Source organism: Artemia franciscana, chromosome 12 (genome assembly GCF_032884065.1).
Source record: "Artemia franciscana chromosome 12, ASM3288406v1, whole genome shotgun sequence".
NCBI classification, from domain to species: domain Eukaryota; kingdom Metazoa; phylum Arthropoda; class Branchiopoda; order Anostraca; family Artemiidae; genus Artemia; species Artemia franciscana.
Window position 1 is genome coordinate 26,316,658 of NC_088874.1, and position 22,291 is coordinate 26,338,948.

The following is a 22,291-nucleotide window of genomic DNA, read 5'->3' on the forward strand; positions in this document are numbered from 1 at the left end:
AGATAATCTTGAAAAGTGACAGTTTAAAGAAGAAAAGCAATCAGTCAACATGTTTAAAATTGAAACACCATTTCGGATGATTATTGCTGGCCCGATGTCGGGGAAAAGTGTTTTCATATCTAAATTAATTCAAGAAAACGAAAAACTATTTGAAAAGCCTCCAAGAGGAATTTACTATTGTTATCGAACATGGCAGACAAAATATGATAAAATAAAAGAAGAAATGCCATATGTCCATTTTATTCAGAACTTCGGGATTCTTGACAACCTCAAGTCAAATTCTTTAGTGATTTTTGATGACCTTGCAATGCACATGGAAAAGCACTCTGAAAAGCTGTTGGATATGGACAGTCGAATCCCATCATATGGACATTTCAGTCATATTAGTATTGCATAATCTTTTTCAACAAACAAAAAGTATTCGAACGATAAGTTTAAATAAGTTTCACATTGTCTAGGATATTAAACTGGTAAGGTAAGGAATTCACTGATGGAGGGCAATATAAAGAGGACACTGTAATTGTTCCACTCTTGAGGTATAGAGACACAAAAACCAACTCATTTCTAGAATCTTCATGATGAATATCAGCTTTCATTCCACTCTTAACTGATATTGCTGCACTATTAAACCTCTTACCAGGATCAAATTTTAAAAAAGCTATTGTGATTTGATGGTATGCACGAAATATTTCCGGATTTACTCGCATAGGGTTCTTGCAGAAGTACTAAATCAGGTTTCTAATCATCTAGGGTCTTTTCTAATGTTACCATTGCACTATAAGAATGTGGCAAGTTGACTTGAAGGAACTTTAAACCACTCTTTGAATCAAAGCTATTCACAAGATTATTCAATACTATTTTGTATTAAATCATTTATTTTTCTTGCGGTAGGGCATTTATTTATGTTTTGCGAGGTATGTCTGGCTCCTGTAAGTCCTTTTGACTGACTTGGTCGGCAGGAGGGTCAAGAAGATGAGCATGACATATATTCTTTTTCTCCAGAGCAATACGGACAAAGGGTAACTCCTTTGCAATTGCGGCTTTCGTGTCCATACAAACAGCATTTGTAGCATCTTAATAGGTAGATATAATCTTCACATTCGTGCAACATGAACCCTAATTTCAGATACGGTGGTCTTTTATACATTTACGCATCTTTGGAGAGACTTCAACAACAGCATGGGTTTTATTTTCTCCTTTGTGAATAATCGTCACTATTTTGAATGCTTCTCCTTTAACTGCTAGTCTTGACACATATAAATTGTGATTCAAAAGGTATTCTCTAGGTGTTCTTTTTCATTTGACCTAGGGATGTTTTTAACAACCATTCTAGAATTTTTTTTTCGGTAGAGTGTTTAGGTATATAATTTGTCAAATCTGATTTTTCACTGAAAACTGTTACTGCATTTGTTCATCTTCTTGAGATGGCAGTTCCAAAGTTATTTTTCCATTTCTTCCAGAAGTAGAATTTGTGACATAGAATTTTTTTTACTTGGTCGATTATGTCTTTTTGCCCAAATCTTGAACTATTCTCTTTAACTCATTCATCATTGTCCTCCTGTAACATATAGGCCAACACCCACCCCCCTTATAAAATTGTGAACTACAATGGAGGAGTAATTTAGCCTTCCGTTTTTTCTCTTTCTTTTCAGAGACAGTTCAATATTTTATAAACAGTGGAATCGTTTAATATAAATAAAATTAAACTACCTATCATGAAGTTGTATACAACAATTTATGAACAAAACTTGAATACATCAATCACTTTGTTCAAGAGACATTTCTTCACTGCTTGACACTTCCGAGTATCTGCACTTTTGCATATTTAACATTTAAGACCAGTAATAAAGACAATGAAAGAAATTACTTTATAGAATACGGTGTTTTAAAATAATTAGCACTAATTGGTCGACAACACAAATAAAACACAAACAATGGATGATCTAAATTTCAATTATTTATCGAGGCTTTCCCTAACACTTATCACAATAGAGTAATCCGGACTCATCACACAGCGTCGTATAGAGAGGTAATTTCCACCATGGCATTGAAACGATTCTGGATGTCAAGAAGTACGGGTGCGTCACCTCCTGTAACAAAGTTTATGACGCCCAAGTTGTCCACTTTGTTACAGGCTGAAAATCGCTGAAAATATTCCTCTCCATTCTTCGGGAGAAATCGATCAAATGCGTCATATTTAACCTTTTAAGTTGGCAATCCGAACAGTCCTTTGTGATCAGCAAACGACTCTTTCCAGAATTAAATTTTTTCATATTTTTCTTGCACTATTTCTGGTCCATACTATCATTCATGGACGAAAAAGCGAAACGCCTGACAGTAAGACTTTTTCTTAGTAATTCAACGCCGTGAGTATCTTTTATGAAGGTTACAAGACGGGAACTGGTTTTAATATCTGATGTAGAGTCCAACAAGAGTCTGAAATCTTCCTTCGTCGTACACTGCCCATATATAGTGATGAGGGATACTATTAAAAACCAACTTCTCTTCCGTCATGGAAATATGGATGGGATTTTGCATTAACGCGTTGGCGACTTCTTCGACATCATCTGACATAGTAGACGTCAATAGGAAAACCTGGTTATTGTTACTAGATAGGTTACGAAATACTTCGTTTTATTGGATTGCGAAAATCCCGAGTTCGAGACAACAGTTTAATGTTCTCGTTATCCAGGGCACCCTGTCCAATTATGCAGAAAATATCTGGAGTTCCTACAACGATATGCGGGCTGGACTCATTGTAAGTCTTTAATTTTTTGGTTTCATTTTCAAGTCGTGTAACGAGACACTTTGCATGCATATAGAAGCCAAAACCTGGAATAAGGCTTCTTATTTGCTTTTCTCTTTGACAAGATGGCGTCATGACTACAACTTGACATGATCCATCCTGTATCTCAATTTGGTTTAATGCGTAAATTGAAGCTGCAGTGATTCTTCCACTGCCAGACTTGGCTTCAGATTTAACATCTTTTTCTTCTACACATGGAAACAATGCTCTTTGTTGTGCATAATGGGGTTTTTCGAAACCGTGAGTAATGATCCCCAAATAAAACCTGCCATTCAGGGATATTTGCATAAATGAGCTCATTAAGTTCTTTTTACTTTGCTCCCGAAATAATGAAGAGATCATTTGTTTTGCTCATTCTATATTCGCATATGCGCTCACACCTGCATCAATTGTTCCACCTTGTGCATCATATTAACAGTACCCACAGATCATTCACAACTAAGTTTACTAATTAGTTTACAATAAAGTTTTGCCCAACCTGATACATATAGATTTGGCCTAGAATTAGCAAATACCCCAAAATATCAATCCGCTAGGGGTGAAGTAAAAATCAAGTACTCAAACAAAACAAAAAAGGAAAAAATTTAACAAGTCTTCAATTATTGACAAGAAAATTACAACAAAAATTTAATATTCACTACTGGTTTTGTCCACTTTGTTATAGGCTGAAAATCGCTCAAAATATTCCTTTCCATTCTTCGTGAGAAATTGATCAAATGCGTCATATTTAACCTTTTAAGTTGGCAATCCGAACAGTCCGTTGTGATTAGCAAACGACATTTTCCAGAATTAAATTTTTTCATATTTTTCTTGCGCTTTTCTTTGTCCACACTGTCATCCATGGATGAAAAAGCAAAACGCCTGGCAGTAAGACTTTTTCTTAGTAATTCAACGCTGGGAGTATCTCTTGTGAAGATTACAAAACGGGAACAGGTTTTAGTAGATTTCATGTAGAGTTCAACAAGAGTATGCAATCTTCCTTCGTCGTTCACTGCCCAGATATAGGGAGGGGGGATACTATTAAAAAACAACTTCTCTTCCGTCACAGAAATATGGATGGGATTTTGCATAAGCGGGCTGGTGACTTCTTCGACGTCATCGGACATAGTAGACGTCAATAGGAAAACTTGCTTATTGTTACTAGTCAGGCTACGAAATACTTACTTGATTGGATTGCAAAAATCCCGAGGCCGAGACAACCTCTCACCAGCTTTATCAAGTACAATCAGTTTAATGTTCTCGTTATCCAGAGCACCCTGTCCAATCATGCAGGAAATACTATCTGGAGTTCCTACAACGATATGCGGGCTGGACTCTTTGGAAGCCATTAATTTTTTGGTTTCATTTTCAAAACGTTTAACGAGACACTTTGCTTTAATATAGAGGACAAAACCTGAGATAAGGCGTCTTATTTGCTTTGCTCTTTGATAAGAAGGCGTCATGATCACAACTTGACATTATCTATCATGTATCTCAATTTGGTTTAATGCGTAAAATGAAGCTGCAGTGATTCTTCCACTGCCAGATTTGGCTTCGAATTTAACATCGTTTCCTTCTACACATGGAAGGAAAGCTCTTTGTTGTGCATGATGCGGTTTTTCGAAACCGTGAGTAATGATCCCCGAATAACGCCTGTCATTCAGGGACATTTGTATGAATGAGCTCATTAAGTTCTTTTTACTTTGCTCCCAAAGTAATGAAGAGATCATTTTTTCGCTGCTTCCATATGTGCATATGCGCTCAGATCTGCTTCACTTGTTGCCACCTTGTGCATCATGTTAACAGTATCCATAGAGCAGTGCGCGACTAAGTTTACAACTAAGTTTTGCGCAACCTCATACATATAGATTTGGCTTAAAATTAGCAAATACCCTAAAATATCAACTCGCTTGTGGTGAAGTAAAAATCTCAAATAAAAATAAAAATGAATAAATTTAACAAGATCTTCAATTATTGATAAGAAAATTACAACGAAAATTTAATATTCATTACTGGTTTTGTCCACTTTGTTACAGGCTGAAAATCGCTTAAAATATTCCTCTCCATTCTTCGGAAGAAATTGATCAAATGTGTTATTTTTAACCTTTTAAGTTAATGCTTAACTCGTAAGGAAAATACAGTACTTGCAGTCCTTTTAACAACCAGACAAAGAATGAAAAGAACTTAAAAGAATACGCCGAAATTCAAAAGAGTCCAAGCCTGAAGATTAAATTCACGAATAGCCATACTATTCGAACGAAAAAAGGAGACATTAACTTACAACGCCATACATTATAATATTAACAGTATAATAAATAGTTCAAAAAAGCGACTTTTTTGTTCACTTCTATCTATTGAAATAAATATTCTAATGATAAATCTTAAGATTATTTTATTTGAAAAGTTAAAAGGGAATTATTGTGTAAGATTACTATTTACGAAAGAAAAACTAAAATAATTTTAAACAATTTACATATTATTTCTAAAGACAAACACTCCCAGAATAAAGATTTATCGAAGATACCGTCTTTATAAGGCACGGCTTCAACAGGCTAGGTAATTGCATTAAGAAACTCTGCCAAATAGATTTTGCTTTGCGCTAACTGCAAAATTTATTCGCCATAATTTAACCTTTGCTTTCTGCAGAGGTAAATATGTAATGTATTTCTACTAAAGGAAAAGATGCGTTCTTTACTTTATTCCATCGAATTGAAAATGCCACACTTACCTATTTTTTTGTCTAATTTTCTAACATTAGCAACATTAGTTTAGAGAAAACTATTTTATTGTTTAATAAAATAATAAAAAAAATATGGGTAAGGCAGTGGTAAATGCCATTAGGGGCATACTACTTAAATTTTCTTAATTTAGTTAAAAGTAGTAACCTTTTCACATTATTTTATTTAAAGGTATTTGATTAAAATTATGAAATATATATTTATTTAATATAGCCTAAATAGTTTTTGTGGATAAGTAAGAGAAGGGTTTACCATTTAATTTTCATTAGTATTTGGTTAAGCTTAAAATTTATTATTTTATTAATTCGAATTTTTTCAAAATTTAATTATACGCTATATATATATATATATATATATATATATATATATATATATATATATATATATATATATATATATCAATCAATCAATCAATTTATTTATAACCTATCTACAAAAAGAGGGCGGAACGCCCTTAAGATGGAGTAATAAGAGAAAAAAAGGTACAAATAAATACAAATCAACACAATCAAACAATTAAATAGGTAATGCTGACCATGGGTGAGACACTATCGACATAGAAGAACGAAAATCATGACGCCTTTTATCAATAATAGATGTAGGAGAAACTAGGCGGAATTTGTTCACTAAGTAACTATTTCTAGTCAAAGGAGGTTAACTGAGAAGGAATTTAGCATAACGAAAATATACTCTACGAACAGATAGTTTCTGAGGTTCACTAAAAAACTGCCAAACCGGACAAAGAGAAAGGAGATGAGGTACAACTAGGCTATTATAAATTTTCGCAAGATTTAATTTATCAATATGTTTAATATTAGATGCAATTGAAGCATAAGCAATTCTCAGTTTTTCTTCAAAAGTTCAAGGGATAAATTCACAGTTTATTTTATATTTTTCCAATAGGCATTCCAAGGTAAACTAATTTTTGAGAAAGGGGGACATGAACATTAGCTAAAGATAAAAAAATAGGGCCATTTGTCTCTTTAAAATTGAAAGCTAAAACAGCAGTTTTATCAAAATTGAAAGAAAGCCCAATATTTTTATATTCATTATAAAGCTGATTAAACGCGTTTTCACAACCACTAAAAGTGCGGCTTCGATTCAAAACGTCATCTGCAAAAGTTATTAAAGACAAGTTAAATCCACGGTGAATACAACTAAAATTAACAGAATTTTGGGCATTTAAAACAGAGTTATTAAATAAAGAAGGTGAGGTAAGGCCACCTTGACGGACTCCTTTCAAAATATCAAAAAGGGAAGATTCCCTCTTTAACTTCGCCTTAAGGTGATGGTACATATACAGAAGGCACTTCATTATACAAGAATTTACCCCTCTTTTATACGCTTCAAATAAAACTTGGGAAAAATGCAAGAGTCGAAAGCACGAGCAACATCTAAAGCACAAAGGATAATATGGGATCTACTTCTTTCTGCATCAGCAAGAACATTCATTAAAGCAAAAAGGGCATGCTTCCGGCTAATACCTTTTTGGTAACCAAACTGGTGGGGTGGGACATAACATCTAGAAACAATTTCATCCAAAATAACTGACTCAAACAATTTAAAAATAGTACAAGAAACTGTTATAGGTCGGAACGAATCACACGAAGTAAAATCCTTTTTGCCTTTTTTCAGGATTGGGGTTATTTGACCAACTGTAAATTGATAAGGAACAACTCCGTTTTCAATAGACATTTGAAAAAGTAGAGATAAATGATTAAAAAGAGGAGCACTTGCATAATCAAAATGTCTGGCAGTAATTCCATCAACTCCCGCGGAATTTCCTTTCTTTAGTTTTTGACAATAAAACGATACATCACTTGGCTTAATTATAAATGTTGAAGGTTCGTGTTTCTTCAGACAAGCACTTAATTCTTTTTCAAATTTTGACTCAAGAGCAGGATCGGGAGAAGAAAACTCATTCTTATAATAATTTATCCACTCAGGCTCAGGAATATTATTTGCACTAATGTGTTCACAAGGGCGTTCAATTTTTTTCCAGAGCTTCGAAGGGTTCTCTGCAATTTTATGAGCGTTTTTGTCAATAAGATCAACCTTATGTTTTCTTAACACTTTAGCAAAAAAACGTTTAGTACGTAGCCGCAGACCATTTATAGTCCCAGACTTAGGCCTGCCGCAATCCCTCCAAATATTCAGCCAAATTTTAGAAGACTCGCACGCAGAAATAAGGGAAGGGTTTGTTGACCAGCCCTGAACTTGAGAGCCTTTCCTAACACGCTTGCACGGGACAGCTGAAGCTTCAGCACGCTTTAATGCATGGTTAATTTCAGCTAGATAGGTGGTAATTCCGATGGCTATTTCTTTTTCACTAAGGCCAGAGCGCGTGCACAACAAATGAAAGGGCACCTTTATTTTATTTAATATTCTGTCACATTCAAAACGAAACATCTCGCGGTTAACTTCTTTCCAGTCTTTTATATAAAACCACTTTTTATCTGGCTGTTTAGGGGCATGAAATGAAGCATTTATTTTCAAATTTATTGGAAGGTGATCCGAATAAAAGCCATCATAAATTACCTCAACGGTTTCACAGGGGAAAGATGCAATAAAATTATCAAGGTTAGATGTCGCTGACAGGACACAAATAAACGTGATAGTTTCTGTTTTGTCAGCAACTGAGTAGGAAGGGGGGAGGGAATTCAGAAGGAGTTGGGTTCTTGGCAATGAACTGTCTGTTAAGTCACAATTAAAGTCTCCTGCAATCAAAACTCGAGCATTTGGACGCTTTGAAACTCCCTTCACAAAAATCGCTAGCTTTTTGCAAGCATTTATGAATTTATTCTCTGATTGTGAAGAGCAGTAATTAGTTGGCAGGTAAACGTTTTTACAGATTAGGTCCGAAAATTCGGCAGCAATGAAATTGTCATTCGACTCAAGGAGATTGACGGGAAATTGTGAAATAATAGCTAATCCGCCTGAAGGTCGGCCACGGCTCTTATTCATTTTTGCTGGGTGAAATAAGAGATAAGAATTCTGTGAAATGCTGAGTATACTTTTCCTTTCACGAGACAAAAAATGTTCTTGCAGAAGAATTATTTCATTTGTACTTAAAACTTCAGAGAGGACTAGCCCTTTATCAACCACTTTGCCATTGATATTCCATGATAAGAGACTTAAGGCTCGAGCCATTATGCTGACTTAACTTTACTTAAAAGTCCTTGGGCGACTGGACATTTGAAGCTGTAACAGGGATGATCCTGTGATTTGCACAATGCACACTTCTTGGGCCTTTGACAAGGAGATGTTCTGGAGCTTAAATGACCATGGTCACCGCAGACTGCGCAAATAGCTTCATTTTTGCAGCTATTGGATATATGTCCGTAAGCTTGACACTTGAAACATCCTACCGGGAGGGAGAGATACTCAGCCACTTTGATCCTCTCATAATCTATGACTGGGGGATTTTTTTATGGCATTCATAAGATCAACTTTGGTTTCAAATTTCAATCGAAACGAGCGGGTGTTGCCAATCTGTCTTGAACTGACACATTTAGGAATCAGTGTGCAAATTTCATCGTCATTTATATTGCTGGGAACAAATCGAGCAATACCGAGGTGAGAGGGGCTCCTGATTGTTGCAGAAAGAGATTTATCACCGTTCTGAAAGACCCCGACATGAGTTTCTGCATCAGCCTTGCTAGCTGTAACAACTCGCCAATTATCTTTTCTGGGCTGAACTTCGACAATTTTAGAGCACTCTCTGCCACACATTTTTCGCAAAAGGTCTTTCCTCAAATCGGACTTCGTGAGGTCAGAGGGCAAATTCTTGAGTACCACTGCATATGAGGGCTTTGTGTCAGTAACTCTAGGAACAATCGAGGGGGCGGGAGGGTCCTTATTCATGAAATTGTCTAGCTTATTACAAACTTCTGTAACTTTTCTGGTGATTACCGCAGCTATCTCACCAGGACAGATAGGGACTTCGTCAGGTTCAAACATCACAAAGACTGGCAGCTCAACGTTAATTTGCTCACAAAGTTCAAGTACCTTTAACATTTCGTTAATATTGTCTTCGGCACTTTTTTTTAATTGACACTCTATTGGTGTAGTGAGCAGAAGACCATAGTATCTCCTTAGCCTTGATTATATTGTCCTTTGTAAAAAACTCGCATGCTTTACGACTTATCTCGTCACTCTTATTTCCAGCTTTTCGAGCACGATTTAAAAGTTCAAAATCGCATTCCAATTTAATTTCTCCGACATGGCTATTGCAGATAATATGTCATTGAAATATATTCAAGTTCTTAAGTCCTTGTCCAAAAATCTCTTTGCTGTCCCAAGGAGAAGTCCCAAGGGAATTTGCACTCAAATACCGAAACTATCAATTAGCCAACAAATGAAAATAATCCGATTATGAATGATGTTTCAATAAATGTCTATAGGGAAATCAGACCAGCTTGAGCTCACTGTATTAATAGGTTATATCCAAAATAAGGTGTTTACCAAGCGAACTCTCAAATAAGACTATATATATATATATATATATATATATATATATATATATATATATATATATATATATATATATATATATATATATATATATATATATATATATATATATATATATATATATATATATATATGAGTATATATATATATATATATATATATATATATATATATATATATATATATATATATGTGCCTCCGGCATGCTATTGTGCCCCCGGTAGCCCCCTTGTAGTTGTTTCCCTGTGTCCCGGTCGTCATTTATATTCCCAGTATCCCAGTCGTCATTTGTGTCCCAGTGTCCCAGTCAGTAATTTCTCTTTGAGCATCCCGGTAGTCATTTATATTCTCTGTGTCCTGGTTGTCATTTTTGTCCCGGTGTCCCGGTCTGTAATTTATCTCTGAGTGTCCCGGTTGTCATTTATATCTCCCGGTTGTTATTATTGTCCCTGTGTCCCAGTCTGCAATTTCTCTTTGAGTGTCCCGGTCGTCATTTATATTCCCTGTGTCCCGGTTTTTAGTTTTCTTTTTCTCCATTATTTTTCAGTTTTTTTCCTTTTTTTCTTTTTCAGTTTTTAGTTTTTTTAAGTTTTTTCTTAGTTTTTAGTTTTTATCTTTTTAGTTTTTTTTGTAGTTTTTACCTTTTTTTTTTTTATTTTTTTTCTTTTTTCTTTTTTAGTTTTTACCTTTATTTTTTTTAGTTTTTTAGCTTTTTTATTTTTTTTAGTATTTTCTTTTTAGTTATTTTTTGTAGTTCTTACCTTTTTTAGTTTTTTCTTCTTTTGTATTAATGCTAAAGCCAAGGTTCGAACCTGGAACCTCTCGGACCTGAAACTTGGAACATAACGCTGTACAAACTCAGCTACTTCGGCTTGAATACATTCGTTTTTGAACTGGTATATGATGAAATAATTCAGACGTCATATAATGACGTCACTCTACAGACAGACAGACCATATATATATATATATATATATATATATATATATATATATATATATATATATATATATATATATATATATAGTTGAAAAAGCTCAAATTTAAACGGGCTGGATTCGTTGCTTCCCAACTGATTCGATGTTTTTACAAGGCCAAGAATAACTTTTGAAGGGAGATGTCCATATGTCGTCAATGAACTTTCAGCAAAAGAGAGACTTCCAGTTGGAATAATTCTTGCGTATCAGTTTTGGAATCATAATTTTCAGGTTACTTCCGCTTACTTTTACCTTTTCTACTGCCAATGCTAGCGAGGATGCAATGTTTACTTTTCGGATATGTAAAACTGCTTCACTTATTGTAAGTGTAACATCAGGAGCAGCTTTTTCGAGTTTTCGAAAAACGAATCTAGGCAATGATGGGAAAAACTTTATGTCAATTTTTAATCCAGGCGGTATAAATTGATTTAACTGGAAGAAATCGTGCGATGGTCGCGCAGCAAGGTGTAAAGTTTTTGTGGCGAGTACCGTCAATTTAGCATCCAAAGTACCATCTTCTTTTCCGTTGAAACCAGAGTTTGAACCACGCGACTTTTTTGTACTGTTTGGCGTTAATAATGTATACGATGCGAATGAAGTGTAGGCACTTAACGAATTACCACTCGATGCAAGCCTATCATTGACTAATACTTGAATCTTTTGGAATAAAGTATTCATTATGCCCCCATCATCGTATGAAACTTTGTCGCTATCTGTTACAGTATTTCCATCTAATTTAAAAACTTTGACTTTTAACTCTAAAATACTGTTTCGCATGTCAGAATAATAGTTTTCGTTACTTGAAAAGCGAAAGTGAATAGGTGAATCATCCGATAAAGGGACTACTGGGTAGATTGGATCAAAATATGCAGACTTGACAGATACATCAACATTTGGGCTTTGAAAATAGCTGATGGCTAAACTAACTGAGGGCACACTGTCTTCGGTTGGAAGGAAACTCATTTTTCGCCAAAAAATCTGCTTTTGAGCGCTTAATTTTCCGGAGAGGTCTTGCTTTCACCTTGGATCGTTGCAAACTGATCAATTTTCGTTTGCGTGTTCTACTTATACCACTTCCACGTTGTTTCATACTTTCCGTAATGTCACGTACTTTATTTCGTATATTTTTTTTTCAAGGATGAATCAAATCTTGTCCTTTTTCAAACTCAGTAATTGTATTGCCAACAACATCAGACGCCGCAGGAACAACAAATCTTCTTAAAAGAGGTATGGCAAATTGCATCATTTTCCCAAAAAATTGGCTAAAGGCACCATATCCAATCATTGGTGTTGCTTTTCCTTGATAGTAATCCATTCCACCTCCATTTTGTCTTGTTTTCACAAAACAGTCTACAGAGGGATAAACAAATTGTCTACGGCTATTCATCTTCTCTAAAATCGACTGTAAGCGAGATTAGTCCTCTATTAATGGGTATGATGTTATTCTTTTCAGTTCTAAAACTAAAATGAACAATTTCAATGTTTTGTCTGCTTATATCTAAATAAATAAGTGGCTGGAACGAATAGCTAATCACTTCCTCGTTCGTCGTTTTTCTCGGGAGAATTCTTAAGATGGGAGCAGATGTATTTTCAATACATGAACGCTGAACAATGTCCGTGTACACAAAGATTGAATTCCACTGATAGTAAAGCCCTGGGACTATTGGTCCTTCAATGCCATAAGTCTGGTGAAAATTATTATCCGGTTCTGGCTCAATAATGTTTTCTTTATATTCAAGAAATTCTCGCAAACCATCACTAGGATAGCAGGATTCGCCGACTTTTGGTCCTAGTATATAGATACGATTGTATAGTTTATTGTAGTGAAAATGTTTGAATTGGTGATATTTAAACAAAGTTCTGAAAATGCTTTCACAATATCCTTGTCCACATTTTGTAATAAAGCACGTCTTAGCTTGGGTTTAGCTTTAGCTAAAATCTCTACAAAAGGATGAAGTCATTCGTTCCATATTCAAGACTAGTGTCACTTTTTCAATGCGTGTGGTAGATATACTTTTGCTTCTTTTTCGAAAATGTTACTTGTTAGCATAAGATTTCTATCCTTACTATTCAAATTTATAAATAAGTATCCCAAAGGTTTATCGGTTTCCATTTTATACCTTTCCAATAAATAGTGAGCGTTTCCTGGGAACATTTGTTTCCCTAAAGCTGTAATAGAGGATTGATCTCGTGCTTGTCGAAATAATACAAATATATTTGTATTTAAACTTATCGTTCGAATACTTTTTGTTTGTTGAAAAAGATTATGCTATACTAATATCACTGAAATGTTCATATGATGGGTTTCGACTGTCCATAAATCCAACAGCTTTTCAGAGTGCTTTTCCATGTGCGTTGCAAGGTCATCAAAAATCACTAAAGTATTTGACTTGAGTTTCTCAAGAATCTCGAAGTTCTGAATAAAATGGACATATGGCATTTCTTCTTTTATTTTATCATATATTGTCTGCCTTGTTCGATAACAATAGTAAATTTCTCTTGGAGGCTTTTCAAATAGTTTTTTGTTCTCTTGAATTAATTTAGATATGAAAATACTTTTCCCCGACATCGATGAGCCAGCAATAATCATCCGAAATGGTGTTTCAGTTTTAAACATGTTGACTGATTGCTTTTCTTCTTTAAACTGTCACTTTTCAAGATTATCCACTCCTCTTATAGATTATCTATATCCAGATCTCTGAAGAAAAAAAAGTATTGTTTGTAAATGTCTTTTAGATAGTTCTTGCAGTCTTCACAACAATGGATTAAAAGATTGTTCCGTTTTTGAATAATTGCTCGAACTTCTTGAGGTTGTCTTTCTATTTTATCAATATAGTACAACACTGTGTACTGTAAACAGTCACTAATTGCATCTTTAAAGTCACGTCGTTATTCATTTCAAATTATTGTTAATATTTTTACACCTAATTCGTTGTGGAATGATTTTTTAAGTGAGAATATTATTGTGAAATTATTTAATGTTGATTTTAAAGCATTGTCTCCGTTCTGTATTGATAAGCATTCTGAACAAGTATCGCTTTCTTATTAAATTTTTGTATCTATCAGCTTTGTGCAATAAAAAATTTTAAACTCAAAAATGTATTTATAGAAAGTTAGACATTTGAGACAACAAAGTATAAACATAAATGGTTGAAAACTGGATCTTTTACGTACTTTTCTAGTGGAGGCTCGAACCAAAGTCCGGTATGAAGAGTTGGATATGCTATTCCAATCTAGAAAATATAGTCCAAGCTGTATCTAGCCTAGGTAGATTTCTCTATTCAGACTTTGTAAGTCTTTAACTACAGGTACTATTTGAAGTACAGCATAATTTTCTAAAACCTACCTATACTAGAAAACATAATGTAAAAAAAAAACTTACCTCTTTTAAATAAAATATATTCATAGGTGTGTGTTTGTATTCACAGTCTAATCCAAAAGTGTTGTAAACCCACATTTCACAATAAAACAACGTATGAACAACGTTTTGGTCTCAAGCTTTTCACCGCTAGCTGTGTTGAAACAAACGCATGAACAACAATTAAGCATTGCATGGATCGACCACTATCTGTGTAGACTCTAGTTTAAATTAATATTGTATCGGGTCACACGTAATTTTTCTATGTCTTTAATTAGGAATACGCGAATAAGAAATAAAAATTAAGAGTAATGCGGGGTGGAGGAAAAGGGGTAGAGAAGGGAGGATCATTTAGTATGGGCTGAATTATACCTCCTAGATACTTATGCCATATTGGAAGCTAGGAAATACCTAGACCTACTCTTAGAAATATTTTTTTCTAACTTAAAAAGAATTAAAATTCATAAATTTACTATTCTAGACTATATTGTGTAATAACCACCAGGTTCGTAAATACCTACCGTTGTGACATCGCAATGTTGCGTCACTTGCATCTGGAAGACAGTTGATTGGTGAATTGGGGTTGGGAGGGGGCGGGGCTTGAAAAACCTATCCTTGTCGTGTGAGCTGTTACGGCCTATACTACTAATGATCAGTCTGGGGAGATACTAATAATGACATGGAAAAGATTTGCAACATAGTAACAAGCTGTAATATTTGGAAGGGTTAGTTGTCCGCAAAGAGATCAAGCCGTGATTTTTTTGTATGTGGCATGTACCTACTCAGTGATAGACTAATAATGAACACAAATTAAATATAATTTAACTGAAAAGATGCTACTGCTTGCAATGGAGCAATTATTTGATTAATTGATTGTCTCGCTGCTATGTTATTCTAACTTGTAAAATAAATAATTATTTTTAAATGTTTGTAATATTTAAATAGTAGTTTTGTTTAAATCTTAGTTTTTAATTTTTTTTATTTAAATACTATTTTAAAGAATATTTTAATAGTCTATTAAAATGCAAAATAATAATTTTCCTTCCAGAGTCTTTAGCTTACTTCTCGTCATTTCTAGTTGTCACATAAAATTTGTCAAATCATAAAATGGGCCTACTCCTGCGTAAGCCGGAAAAGCACACGAATTTACTAATCAATAAGGCATAAGAGACAGTATGTACTTACTACACCAGTAATATGGGTTTCCATCATACCCAAATTTGCAGCTACAGGTTTTAACATGGTCAACAGTTGTACAGATGATAGTGAGGCCACATTTCTCAAATTAGCAGGGATTGATACAAATTTGATTTTTGCATGCCTTCTCAGAAGAACAATCCTTGTTTGTCTCGCAACGTTTGTCTTCAAACATATTGAAACAGATTGATATATTCAAACATATTAAAAACACACGACTGATAAAATTTCTCGTTATCTCCTTTATACCTGAGTGTTCATATATTTATTTTTAAATTTCAGTTGCCTCCTTTAAAGGTTGTTTTAAGCCATTTATCATGGAAATTGAAGTCATGTTTGTCAATCAAAACAAAATGATATTGGTATTCAAAGGCATAGAAAGCCAAAGCAGTCAAAATCTTTATTTTTATTTTTAGACGTTAGATAATTATTAGTGTTTTTGTGCTTGCCCAGCAATACTCAGGATGTTTGCTCTGTTTGAGAAAAACTGGTCAACCGTCTGAGAAATAATTAGCTTCATCTCAATAAATAAACTACGATGCTATTATTCCACCACAGACATCAAAAACAAGAAGAACAACAGGGAATTCTTTTCGTATGACAGTGAACATCTAATTTCAATGAATATCGAGGCCCTGTAACCGGTTTAAACAGAGTCTGGAGAATTAGCAATAGTTCGAGTAGCGTGGAGGTATCAAACTCTCCCGGTTAATAAATATATAAGAAATGCTAGAAATAACCCGTACCTAATACTTGAGATAAAGTTAACACAACACAAGAGTAAAAAAAGAACAAAGATTTTATTTTTTAAAAGAAGTTTGGTTTTTGGTTTTTAATAGTCTCGTTTTAAAAGATAATCAAGAAAATCAAAAGTTTTATAACTTGTAATATAAGTACAATCTTGCTTAGTCTTCGTACTGAAATAAGAAGTTTAAGATATTAAAATAAACCAACTACTAACTAATATGTGAGCGAACAAAATGTTACAAGGTATTTAAATCATATCAGGGAGACTCATGTCATGCTGTGGAAAGTAGTAAATTAACATTGTAAGATTGAGAAGGAACAAATTATTCTACTCACATCTAAGCAAAGCTACCCACACTCCCCAAAGTACCAACACCAACTAACTCTCTCCAAAATCCTCCTGTCCTTCTATACAAACCCCTGTTTTTCAATTCGCATATGTTATTTAGCAAGAATCAATTCGTACAAACAAACACTTCCAAGGCTATACCAAGAAGAGATTAATCCCTGGCAACCATAACAAGATTCTTACAATTCCGCTCCATCCTATTAAGCTTGCGTACAAAGAGAAGAAGAGAAAAAATATTAATAATTGGTTGTAAAGACAAACTTTTTTTTTATTTATATATTTATTTTAAAGATCCTTCTATAACCAAGGTAAAAAAAAATTAAATATTATTGCTATTTCACTTAACCTGTCGTATAAATCACAACAAGTTATATAATCGCAAATAATAAACGTTTTAAATAAATATCGCTAATACAGATGTAAATTAAATGACATAATATCCAAACATAATACAATTTGAGAGGGTAAGTTATCATAGCAGTTGGACAGTTTAAAATAAACAATATATATGAAGGGTCTCTTGTGTAAAATATATCAACTCTTCGGCCTCAATATCATCATTATTGGTTAATTAAACTAAGAACAAATGATTGCAGTTCCCTTATGACAGCCATATGTGCCTTTATAGCATTTTAAGGGATTTTGAATCTTTCTTACAAAAATAGACAATTTTTAATTGATAGCCTGAAAGGGTCTAAAGCTAACAGTTGTTATTAACTGAAGTGGAAGCGATTTTGTATTTTTCATTACGCAAATAAAGACCCGAAACTACTAACAAATTTATTCAATTGTCGTGATCAGTTTAAGGGCAAATTTGATGCTCTTACAGCAAGCAATTTATACCAAATTTGTTTTAGTCTCCAGCTTAGAAAACCTACAAATGTAATTAAGGCGATAATAACCAAAGTCATGATTGAAATGCCAGTGGCAACAATTTTCTTTTTCTAGTCTTATTAGAAATATCTCTGCTCAATTCATTTAATTCTGATATTGGAATACTAAAAGAACTAATCCCTTCCTTCTATTTAAAATTTGGAACTACTGAATTTTCAAAATCTATAAAAGTCTTTACTAAATCTGAACTGTGTCCTAAAATCTCCAAAATAATACTATGGAAGTCCATTGTTAAATTTGGGAGATTGGCGGATATATTATACAAATTATAACTAAAGAATTCTTCATTTATTCTAAAGTATTCAGAGGTAACTGAGCATTCATCTGGAATATTTACTATTAAGGAGTTATTTATGTTTAATCTGTACGAAAATGTTTTATTATATTGATTCTTTTTCAAGCATCTAATAGAAATAGGATTATTCGCTCCACCTCCGGCAAAATCAAATTGACTATCAGACAGAGAATGAATAAAAAGGGAATCTAAAGTTTTTAAATTACGCTTACAAACTAAATTTTCCAAGTCTGTTTTATTAAAAAATACAGAAAATGCACAGGAGTTGGATGACGGAAATTTATGTATGACAAAGCGTCTTTTACAAACAATTTTTGACTTTACATAAAAACAAGATGACATGAAACCTTCGTCTAATATTATATAGCTTGATTCATCTCCTCCTATCCCAATATAAGGTTCTCCATTGGTAATTACTGAATATATTTGCTTACCGCTAGCAGTAAAGGAATCCTTTATAGCAGCAGGAGCCTCAAAAGTCTTATAAAGTTGAAAGAAATCTAGAATTTTGGAAAGAGGAAAGTCGCAAACAAACAAAACATTAATCAAATCAAATTCTAAACTTCATTCCACATGCTTTAAAGTTTCAATGATCAACCCGCTTCTAAAATCGTCAATAGCCAACTCATACCCTTTAGGTAGGCTTTGCTGAACAAACTTCAAGCATGATATAAGCTTAACTGGGGAAATAACGCTAACAGGAAAATTACCGTTTAACACTTGAACCAGACCTTTTGACAATTGTTCCAAGTGAAAGTGAAAACTTTGTAATTTATTTAAAATATTAGAAGTTAATTTCTCTACTGCGTTATGTATTTGGGCAAAGTTTACAACTAAAGAAGAAGTTATTTTCAAGGCATTATCAGACAATTCAGATTCGAAGGTTTTAAACGATTGGCTTACTTGGTCTAAGGTTGCGTTACGCAATTTATTAAGAGAAATTTCTAATTCTGAGATTGCCGACGCTGATACAGAAATGAATTTAGTAACCTTTTCTTGGTCATTACGTAATTCTTCTAATTTGTCAGATAATTTTTCCACAGTGCTTGTAGAACTTTAACCAAAAAGAACTTCACTGATCTGCCCCACTATAGGTAAAATGGTCCTTTTCTTACTAGGATTAATAATATTAAACTCAAATTCTTCTATGATGTTAGAAATAAGGTCAAGTTCAGAAATCAGTATTTTTTTCTTAATTTCCAAGAGTTCCTGGAACTGATCAATAATTAGATTTGCATTGTTCAACAAATTATGGTGACCATTTGTCCTAGAGGCTATTATACCTTTAAGAGTTTCCACATCTTTATCAAGGTTAAAATTTTCAAAATTTAATCCCTTTTCTCTAAGAAAACTCAGCATATCTCCCACCTGAACTTTAAGCAGCAAAGCCGTGTTTTTAAGCTTTTCTACGCTAAGAAAGAAAATGAGTTTGTGGTTTCCACTCGATCCAGTTTTAAGTTCGCTCAGATATTGGAAGCCTATGCCTCTTCGAACAAAAGATTGTTGGCCATCTAATGATAAAGTCAATTTCTTAGCCGACATTCCAAAATCAAGGAATACACTAATTATTAGTATAAATTTCATCGCAAAACAATTCATCTGAAATAAGTCACGTTTAAATGCTAAAGACCTTCAGCTTACAAAATGAAGACTGACACTAATTTAATTACGTTATAGATAGAATAAACCAGGTATTTTACTTTTAGAAGGTAATTGTATAATTAGGCTACTAGCATTGCAGGATGGGCTACATCATATAAAAAAAATATATATATAAGCCATCGATGCTTATTCTGAAATTTTTAGATTGAGAATTCAACCCACTAATGATTTTAGGGTCCCAAATTGTTGACCTTAAAACATGACACATTTATACTTTCCCTTTCAATTACACGTTTTTAGCTACTTTAATTTTCTTAAGGAATAAAAGGGATTTTCTTCGCGTTTTGCTTTAATTTGATCTGCCTTTATTTTAACCTTTGAAGTCGGGAATGACAATATAATTTCACTTTCTTTAGCTGTAGGAATAGTTTTAGAAAATTCACCTTCAGAGGATATGGACTCTCTTGTTATACGTGAAACTTCAGCACTAGGAGTACTTGAAAAGACATTAGTATCTTCTGTCTCGTTAACATTTTCAGGCTCAATTAAATTATTTTGTGTTTCATCAATTATCGTTCTTTTGTGCATACCGACGCTTTGAGATAAACGAAAAGAGTCCTCTTCAGTTAGAGAAGGGGCTTTTTGGGATTTTGCAATATCTGAAATAAGAAGGGGTAAGTTATCATTTAATATAGCATGAGTGCTTGGTTCGCAAGACCTAAGGTCATATTATCTATTTTCTGCTTCCTCTAGGGAGGAAACATCACAATTAGGGTTCATTTCATCATTTTTTTCTTTATACTGGTTAATCTCTTTCTGGTCATTCTTGGAAAATTGAGGATTATGTTTCAAAAAAATTTCATGGTTAACTCTTTTAAGGAGCCTAGCATTTGAGGTTATTTTTCTTAATTCACCTGGATTTAAAGAAGCCAAATAGAAAACATTTTTATGCACTTCGGATAATACCACATACGGCCCACGAAAAGAATAATTGGTGGATTTTCTACCAACTGAAGTTGTATCACGGCAATATACAATATCTCCAGAGGCAATTAATGTCTCTTTTGAATCTTTATTATACTGAATCGCCTGTTTGGACCTTTGAATTTTAATCTCATTTAAACAAGTTTGGTGAATTTCACAGATATTTTGTATTAATCGTGTTACATATGAATCATAGCCATCAAAATAATTTAAGTTTGTCGGTTTATTGAATTGTAAATCTACTAAAGATTTTCCACTGAATCCATGCACAATGGTAAAGCTAGAAAATTTTCGAACAGTATTTAGAGAAGAGTTCATACTTAACATTATACGGGGAATCTTTTCATCCCAATCCACCTGAGTTAATTTACCACAAGAATGAGACAGAATTTTCTTCAATATTTTAACTTTATTCTCGCTAGCTCCATTGCACTGTGGATTATAGGGGCTACTATAAATTTTCTTACAATTAATTTCGGAAAACATCTTCTTTATTTCTATATTGTCAAAATTTGAACCATGATCAGTTAAAACAGCCTCAGGCAGACCATAATAAGGAATAATATTTTCCCAGAGAAATATTATAGTGTTTTCTGTATTCATAGCGGATATACACTTTAATACTACTAGACTACTAAAAAGATCCACTCCAACTAGAACGTATCGATTCCCAGAGCTTGTAATCGGAATGGGACCAGCACCGTCTAGTGCCCAGACCAAAAATGGCATTTCAGGAACAATATTTTTCCCAAGTGGTGGTTTGATTTTTTTGTATTAGCTTCGTTACAAAGATCGCAATTATTAACAAATTCCTTAATTGTAGAGGCAATATTTTAAAAAATGCAAAAGTTTCTGACTTTCCACGAAGTCCGCTTAAAACTTGCATGAATACCTAAAGCTAAATGCTCATGGAAAAGCTTTAATATACCTGGAATCATTCTCTTAGGTAAAACTACTTGAATGTTTAATTCTGTGCACACATTTTGATTCAACCTAAAAGAACCACTCTAAATATATTCTATACTATATAAAACTCCGTTCATTAACACAAGCTCATTAGCAATGGGAAAAAACCATGGGGCTATATTCTTCAATAAGATACTCCTCTCTTCTTGAGGGAGATCAATAAAGTGGAGAACTTTTTGTCTCTCACTCATTGAGAGCTCATCCGGATGCCAAGGTTCTTTTTCAGGGCCCTCCGAACCTTTAGACACCAGATCGGGACCTATGCCCGTTGCAGCAGGGTTTTCCTGGAGCTCCTTAATTTATTCAATATATCAACAATAATTTTTATATCAGGATCCTGTAGTTGTCCCCTGATTAATTCCTCGTCAGCCAACCCTAAATAGTCAACTTTGTGACCACTAAAAATCCCTGCTGCTAAAAATTCTGCTTCATCATCAATAAAAGATAGGGTTTCCCTGTTGCTAACTATTTCCTTACTTGGCCTTGAAATAATATCTGCGATCATTTTTGTCCCTGGAATATGTTTATAAGTATACAATGGACTATCCATTGATAAGGAGATACGGTACATCTTACTTGATAAGTCTCTGTGTTTTCTTAAATACTCGAGATTTTTAGTGTCAATAAAAATATTGCACTTTCTTCCCCATATATAGTATTGAATTTGCGAGCTTTTCAAGGTCTCATAAAGACCATACAGTTCTCGCACAATCGAAGGTTGTTTAGAAAAAGACTTGGTAAAAATACGGCTGAAGGAACAGACAATTTCCGTTCTCCCATCGGCCTTTTCCTGACATAAAATTGCCCCTACACCGTTTTCATATATATATATATATATATATATATATATATATATATATATATATATATATATATATATATATATATATATATATATATATATTTATATATATATATATATATAT

General features: G+C 33.6%; 2 protein-coding genes across 2 annotated transcripts; both read right to left on the reverse strand.

Annotated features, from left to right (window-relative positions):
* Positions 1-900: 900 nt before the first annotated feature.
* Positions 901-3,148, reverse strand: LOC136033494 (eukaryotic initiation factor 4A-II-like). Its single transcript, XM_065714240.1, has 2 exons — positions 2,629-3,148; positions 901-1,073 (listed from the first exon to the last, which is right to left on the reverse strand). Exons 1-2 carry the CDS (start codon positions 3,146-3,148, stop codon positions 901-903), a joined length of 693 nt encoding a protein of 230 aa, XP_065570312.1.
* Positions 3,149-3,420: 272 nt separating this feature from the next.
* On the reverse strand, positions 3,421-3,912 carry LOC136033495 (ATP-dependent RNA helicase RhlB-like). Its single transcript, XM_065714241.1, has one exon. The coding sequence runs from the start codon at positions 3,910-3,912 to the stop codon at positions 3,421-3,423; it is 492 nt and encodes a 163-aa protein (XP_065570313.1).
* Positions 3,913-22,291: the final 18,379 nt, after the last annotated feature.